We start from the raw sequence: 7,880 nt of genomic DNA, 5'->3' as shown, positions 1-7,880 counted from the left end.
AGACACATATGGGGATTTGTTTAAGACATTCTTGCTCACATCTTTTTTTTTACTTGAGTTACCTGATGCTTATTTGAATAGATGCCAAACTAGAACATTGACATGATGCACCACACAAATGTTCCCATGCTATGAGCTAGATCAATGATGCAATTATGTATGGCGCAATGCATGGCTGCAATCATGTAATGCACCGATGAGATGTATGGTTGCAATGATCATGTATGCTTAACTGATGTTATCATGTTCCATTTTAACTCATTGATGTTTTAGCTGAGCAAGAAGAATGATACAAGATTTACGAGTCTAGAATTCAAGGTGGTCGATAAGAGGAGAATACCAATGGCCGAAGAAAATATGGATGCTTACCATTATTGTAGATGTGTTGGTGGAATAGAGTGCAGGAAAATCTTGATAGAACTGATACGTTGCATGGGAAAGTGGAAATTTTGAGTGAAACGTCGACTTGCCTACTGATAAGAACATGACTTTTCATCCAGATGACCCACAATAGAAAAAAAAAAAGTACATTTGGAGCATCTAAACTTTGTCATTCACTTGCAAGGACAATTTAAGCAGCGCCTACGGGGGCGTCTATAAGAGTAGACTTTGTTTCTAATATAGCGTGTAACAGAGAAGCAAAATTATCTCTCTCTATACAGGTCATTGATGAGGATGCCCTGACAATATGATTTTCCTTTAACTATTTCTATCTTTGGCGGTTTTGGACACAATACCATCCCCTATTTGCAGTACCAGTTCCACCTAACGTTTCTTCCCAGCCAATCGGACACTGAGAGGTGGGCCCCACCAATCACAGGCCAACCGACCTTGTTGGAATCAATTTCCAAAATCCTAACGTTCCTTCTTTAGGCACATATACGCTAAGTAGAGAATTCACCTTCCATGCGTCCCCTTTTATCCCAGTTTAAAGTTGGACCGGGATAAAAGGTTCACCAACCGGGACTAAAGCTCGGTTACTGGCGGGGGCTCACCAATCCGGACCTTTTATCCCGGTTGCGAAGGCTAGTGGAAAAAAAAGACCTTGAGAGACCTTTTATCCCGGTTTGAAACACCAATCGGGATAAAAGACCCCCCCATTTTATCCCGGTTGGTAACACCAACCGCCTTTTATCCCGGTTTGTAATACCAACCGGGATAAAAGACCCTCTTTTATCCCGGTTGGTGTTTCAGACCGGGATAAAAGGGTTCCCAACGGGGTGGCTGAAACAAGGCTAAATCCCTCGAACCCTTTTATCCCGGTTGGAAACACCAACCGGGATAAAAGACATCCCGGTTGGAAACAGATAAAAGGGTCCCCCACGAGTTAATATAAAAGAATTGTATTTCCTATATAGTTAGATGTGTTATGTAGGTGGGATGGCAAGGAAGCTACGCGCGAGACTGGAGGTTGTGGGTTCGAATCCCACGCAGCGCGCACGCGCATATTTCGCGTGAAAAATCGTATGACTTGTGATGTGCGCGTGTGGGACAGATGACTCTTTTGTCTCGATTGGTTTATCCCGGATGGATTTTCGGATTATTGAGAACTCCATCAAGAAACCTAGTGAAAAAAGATCCAAGAAAAGAGTGTGCCTTGGACATGGTCATCTGTAATTTCTACTATTTATTACACAACTGTCATGGATATTTGTTACACATTAGCCTGACGATGAGATGATTAGATGGATCGTTCTCTTCACTTCGTTGATGGTGCTCCTCCCCCCATGCACCTCCTTCACCTGCACCAGACAACGCTAGAGATCAACACTCCAGACTCCAGAGTCCCAGACACTATTGCAATGAGCAAAACGCACATCGGTGCCATGAACGAAATTAAGGTTTCATGTCCCATGATGTTGTTATGCTGTAATGACCTTTGCGCGCAGCTCCACGAGCAGGACGTCGCCGGCCGACGAGGCCTGGACGGAGGTGACCTCCAGCCCGAGCTCCCGGTGCAGCGCCTGCATGACCCGGAGCAGGAGCCCGTCCCTGCGCGGGCACCGGAGCTCCACCAGCGCGTCGCTCTCGATGATGGACACCTGCACCTCCGTGCTCGCCACCGACGCCGGCCTGCCCGCGCCGCTGGTGCTGCAGCTGCTGCTCGCTTCCACGGCTCTCACCTTACTCCACGCCTCCGCCATTGTCGCCGAGCTCGTGCTCTGAGCTCTCTTCTCCTTCGAGGCTCGTAATGACTCCAGGTCCTGGATGCGTCGCCGCAGCTGTTTCACGTACTCGATCGTGTCGCCCAGGATCGACGCCCTGTCCATCTGCCAACAGAAAACCAAAAAAAAAAGTTTCTTTCTGTAACTGTAAGCCTGTAACACGGCTATAAACAAAGTTGCTGATCATTTTTCAGATATACGCACCTTCGTCACGAACGGCACAAGCGACCGGAGGATAATGAACCTCTCATTGAGCTTCTCCCTCCTCTGCCGCTCCTTGAGAACATGGCTGGCACTCAGCTCAGCCTGGGCCTGTCCTTGTCCTCTCCGTGACCGGCCGGTGCCGTCGCCGTCGTCCCTGCCGGCGGGCTCCTCCGGTGACTGGGTGGCCTCTCCTCTGTGCCTTTGGTGACTGCTGCATCTAGTAGGGGCACTGGTGAACAGGATGCTCTTGAGCATTCTCTGTGGGGTGCCTTCAGAGATCAGCATCCTCTGAAGATCGCTGGTTCCTTTATTAGGGTTCCATCTTGAGAATGGTGAGTTCTTGGATATCGCCAGGTCGTAGGTTCTGGTGTTCGAGGCCGCTGCTTGCGCTTGCCGGCACGCGTTGTGCCGTAAGATTGTCAGGACTGCTTCGATGTAGTGCGCGTTTTCGGCTAGTACTGCTGGGTCTTGTGCCGCTGGCATGAACAAGAAATGGACATGAATAAGTTGAAGCATGAAACTGAAGATGTCTGTGATAGTTTGTGTATTTTTGTTTATGTTTTACCGTATAATACATCAGGATTAATATTTTAAGTTTTTTATTAAGAAAACTGTTTTAAAATACTACTAATATTTCAAACGGGATAGCTTGTGGACCTGTAGACTTTTTTATATTTTTATCGTTACGGTCAGTGTTTTCTTAATGAAAAGATAGGAGACAAAAATCTCCATGACCATAAAAATTACCGACATCCCCAAACCTGTAACTTATTTTCACTTAACAGATAATTTTTCAAATTTCTTTGTCTCTTAAGTTTTGTTGACAGTGTTTTTTCTTGTCGTAAACCATCAGGTTTAACCACATCATTTTTATTAAAAAAATTCTCCACCAATGTAGTATTATATTACTCGAGACAAAAGACGTGTCAATTGCGAAAATTAAAGAAGGCTGCCCCGTGAGGGTCATAAGAAAATGAGGAGAAATTTACTTTGAGATTCGTCCTAATATATATGTACATAACTCCAAATTACCTGAGGATTGTAGGCATTTATTGTTCATTAGGTCTTCATAGAGAAAATGCCATGAACCTAATTCATCCTGTTCTGGATGATCACCGTTCTGGCAAGCCATGAGCATTGGGATCTCTTCATCCACGTGGTTTGTGCAACCATCCCTTAAGCTTTCCGACGTCTCAATCTGCATCGGTTCATCACTGCTCCGTGCATTGGGCCCTGCCTGACCATTGCCCACATTGCCCAGCGGCAGATGCCGGCATGAATCATTTTCAGTATTGGTTTCTGAATCAATCATGTGGTTGTCATCTTCCGTTTCAATGTGCTCCTCTTCTGGATTGAGATTATTAGGCCGTACATTTCTGCCGCCAATGTATTTTTCTATTTTTATTTGGGATGGCTGATGATTGATGTGTGTGGATGGGGTGGAAGTTGAATGCCCTGAGAGGGTAGGCATTATGGGAATGCCATGTTGATCCATGAAGATGCTCCTAGCATACTCAATTAAACCAATGTCTTCATCTACCTGAAATATATTCATATAGATTTTTCATTGTTAGATCGTACTGTTTTTCCAACCTACACATATAATGTTTGGCTGATTACTTTCATGACTGAAAAATATTTAGTTGAATTTATGCAATTATCGATCACTTTGCAGAACATTAACAGTTAAACAGTCACCATTTCTACAGTGCATAACTAAGTACCATTTCACCGATAGAGGATTCTATTGTCAGATTAATTAAAACATGAACTCACCTTCTCTGTAGTTCCAATTTCCAGGACACCATCCTCATTAACTGGAATGCATGCGACTGTCTGCATTAACATTGAAGTCAATGCATGAGCATTAGTTCATGACTGGGATTCAGTATTTAGTGGAAATCATGCAAATACTGAATGTTGAATAATCTCATTTGAAAAGGAATAAGTTCACTTCTAAGGATTTTACTTTGCTGAAGTGTTGGGATAAAAATGTATAAGTGATTTATCTAAGTGGCAAAGCACTGATACGGATCATACATCAAGTAGTTTCAGAGCCAAATTTGAATACCTGGATACCTGCACTCTGCCATATGTTGCCACAAATATTTGTTATCTCCACATGAAAAGGGTAACAATAAGGAAAGTTAGCTTCTTCTCTACGGTCAGGCAAAGGAAAATATTTTTTTTTATCTATATTCGTTTGAGGTTGTCGTGCTCATATCGTGAAAGGAAAGTAATGGTTTTCAGAATTTCAACTCTCTTATCATAAGCCTTATCTTTTTATCATGCTTCTTTATGCATGGTTAGTCTCTGTGATTCCTGCTACGTATTAAGAGTTTTTATGTACAAATTTAGCTCCTTTTTTTCCTCAAGCACTCTAAAGTTCCTCAATTTCCCCGCGCACTGCAAACTACTCACTCTAGTCAAAACTATAGCTACAGTTTTGAAATTGTTATTTTTTCACTGTCTTCCAGTGCAAATTTGACCACTGTTTACAATATAGTTATGGTATCTAATAAATGTGTAAGATTATGAAAGTAGTTTTCAGGACAACTCTACACGCTGAACATTTTGGAAACTAAAGGAATGACAGTCTTGTAATGTTTGATCTGATCTTGGTTAAAGCATCGAGTACCTATGACAGGAGGGATTGCCAACAATTAAGAAAAAAGAAAAAGAAGTGACAGCATGTACCCTGGCAAGGATTGCCCTTGAAAACACTTTGCTGTTAACTTTGTTTGCCCCACTGAGCCACACATGACCTCTCCTTGCAAATGCCTCCCCAGGCAACCTGAAAAGTGAAAGCAGTGCACATGTATAGGACTCACACATGAAAGCCCTTCTTGTTGCAGCAGTGACCAATAAAGAACATTCTCTCTTTGTAACGTGAACTGTTTGTACTTGTCATTTAATACTTTACTGAAGCATGTTGCATCAGCTATTCTGAAAATAATGACAAAGGAAAGAGTTATAATAGTTTGTTAGGGTCAAAACAAAAAAATTGCAACCTTGAACCATAGGTGGGGAAAAGAACTACACTTGCATTGTTACATTCTGAGAATTTGTTTTCTCTATATAAGTTTGGAAGCATCTGTTTGTTCTATCTTCAGAGCGTTTTGTGCCTATATAGCCCTTTTCTTTTGGCATCCCTCCACTATTACCACTAAGAAAGATATTCTATATATCAATTACTTGACGGCTGTACTAGGAACAAGGAAAATACTGCCTTTCTTGTCGCAGTTGTCTCGGAGTTTTTGGGGCGATCTCAGTAGTCCAATTTGAACAGGAATTTGGCTTTGAATAATGGTGATCGACTAGCTAACTGGTCCTTGGCCAGAATGACAAAACCAGCAGGTCCTCGATTCGAATTCAAAATTTTAGTTTTTCACCTAAACTGTCTGGAATTGGTATTTCTTCAAGCAGTGAGAACGGATGACTTTAAATTGCTAACCTTTGGAATCTTACTGCAATCTTCCATGCAATCTTCGTTCTTGCTCTTGGCATGCAGCAGGTACTACGTACATGCAAATCTAGGCAGCCCAAAGGAGTGAAGGCGGCATGCATTCACGTAGCATGCCTTATCTTGTATGACCTAACTAACATACGGATTCGCAAAGGTAAATTATGTGTAAGTCACATGATCTTGTAAAACCCTGACAAGGATCATGTTTTACAGGGGAGGGTGTGGGTAATGTGTGTTGATTTAATCTGGTCTATTGAACCTCTGGTCCAATGAATTATTACGGGTTTGCAAATTTGAATTATCCCAGATACTTACAGATTGACCATTTTATGCATAATATAGCCAGTAGTGTGCGACTGATTTCTGATTATAAGAGTTCGTCTACAGACGTACGTGCAAAGTATAATAAGCATGCAAAATGGAAATAATACATGATGCATTACCCGAGGCCCGGAGGGAAGCAGTAGGAGCCGCACATGAGGTAGAACCACTCCGTCTCCGAGAGGTCCTCCGGCGCCAGCGCGGCGCTCGACCGGCGAGCCACGACGGCGCCGTCCTCCCTGCCGCTGCCGCTTCCGCCACCTCCTCCTCCTCCACCACCGTCGGCCTCCGCCCCCGCCGCCAGCGAGTCGTAGAGCTCCCGCAGCTGCCGGCTGCGCCGCCGCCGCGCCGCCGTCCCCTCCTCCTCTTCCTCCTCCTCGCCACCGCCGCCCGGCGCCACGGTGGTCTTGCGCGTCTTGATGGCGCCGTTGTAGTGCCCCTCCGCCCACACCAGCGCCCCCTGGCGCGTGCACAGGCGCCAGAGGGCGGCGTACGTCCACCCCGTGCCCTCCGCCACCGCCTGCAGCGCCTTCTGCACCGCCACGGCCTCACCGCCCTCCGCCGCCGCCGCCGCCATGGCGTGCGCCCGTGCAGCCAGGTGCAGCTACCCACCCACTTAGCTGCTACTGTGCGCTGCTGAGACTCGGAGGAGAGACAACTATCTAGAGAGAGGGGTTTGACTGGTGGCTGGACACCAGACGGCTCGGCGGAGCTCATGTACCTGATCGCGAAGGCACGTGCGGCAACGAGGAGGAGGATTTGGTGCGTGCAGCCCAGCTGAGTCTAAAGGATCGGTGCATGCCCGGCCGGCCCGGCCGTTAGAAATGTTGGCCGGTACGCTATTCAATGCGCAGCGCCTTTCCAAATGACCATTCTGCCCTCTGTTCCTTCCTTCATCTTTGCTATTGCTACCATTCTTTTTCTCCTCCGCTCCTTTTCCTGTGGACAGAGAAGAATGGGAGGAGGTGCAGGCGACAGAGGCAAGGCCAAGCATCTTCAATCCTTCTCCTGTCATCCAAATTTAAGTCCTGCCAGTGATGTTTCTCTCTTTGCAATAGTGTTAATTGTACCTCTTCTTAGTGAAAAACCACCTAGTTCTTCCTAGGTTGGATTTCATTTTTTTATAGTGTTAATTTTACCTAATCAAGTAATCATGGCTTGGTGATGGCATCAGCCTAATTTTTTATACTTGCTGAAACACCTTTGGCATGCATGTTCTTACATTTCTTTTTTCACTGAACTAGTGCATTGCAAATTAAAAAGGGTCTTGCAAGGAAAATAAGCACAATGATGATCTACCACTGCAGTCTGCAGAGAGGAAAGGGACTGATGTGTATAGCACAGCTGGTCCTGGGAGGAGTAACAAAATAAAAGGCCCTAATTCTGGGGCTGCACAAAGGAGTAAAAAGGGCTCAGGACCTGCTTCCCTCCTCAACCTTCCATGCTGGGATAAAAGGGGGGTGTCAGGGATGCACCACTAGATTCTAGCCCTTGGCAGATCCCGCAGCATTCCATTTCTGTCAGCCAGGCAATTGGTAACTTCTGAGCCCCAACCTTGTGTACAAACTGAAAGACGTACCATGCATCTCTAATAACTGCACCGAAGAAAAAGAAACCTACTGGGTGGTGGTTGGGAAATCACACCAGTTTTCACTTGGATCCATCTTCTTGTTGGATGCAGATTCTACAGCAAGGTAAAAGACTAACAGTGATGTGTGATGACA

At 45.2% G+C, this 7,880-nt stretch overlaps 1 protein-coding gene across 1 annotated transcript; it reads right to left on the bottom strand.

The window, feature by feature from the left end:
* Nucleotides 1-1,617: 1,617 nt before the first annotated feature.
* On the bottom strand, nt 1,618-6,733 carry LOC101759415 (transcription factor TT8). The gene is made up of 8 exons (XM_022824254.1): nt 6,279-6,733; nt 5,067-5,163; nt 4,441-4,455; nt 4,146-4,205; nt 3,402-3,909; nt 2,370-2,845; nt 1,878-2,270; nt 1,618-1,742 (listed from the first exon to the last, which is right to left on the bottom strand). The coding sequence occupies exons 1-8, from the start codon at nt 6,731-6,733 to the stop codon at nt 1,662-1,664; spliced, it is 2,085 nt and encodes a 694-aa protein (XP_022679989.1). The 3' UTR covers nt 1,618-1,661.
* Between the last annotated feature and the right edge of the window lie 1,147 nt (nt 6,734-7,880).

This window comes from Setaria italica, chromosome II (genome assembly GCF_000263155.2).
Source record: "Setaria italica strain Yugu1 chromosome II, Setaria_italica_v2.0, whole genome shotgun sequence".
Taxonomy (NCBI): Eukaryota; Viridiplantae; Streptophyta; class Magnoliopsida; order Poales; family Poaceae; genus Setaria; species Setaria italica.
The sequence above is the reverse complement of the archived record's forward strand: the minus strand, read 5'-3'. Positions and strand labels throughout refer to the sequence as shown.

What these genes read in the sequence shown, in the direction of transcription:
- LOC101759415 (XM_022824254.1), bottom strand. Translation starts at nt 6,733, where the DNA reads ATGGCGGCGGCGGCGGCGGAGGGCGGTGAGGCCGTGGCGGTGCAGAAG. An exon ending in TAAATGCCTACAATCCTCAG is followed by an intron (nt 2,846 to 3,401) that starts GTAATTTGGAGT and finishes TGTTCATGCCAG; the next exon opens with CGGCACAAGACCCAGCAGTA. An exon ending in TTGTGCCGTTCGTGACGAAG is followed by an intron (nt 2,271 to 2,369) that starts GTGCGTATATCT and finishes TTCTGTTGGCAG; the next exon opens with ATGGACAGGGCGTCGATCCT.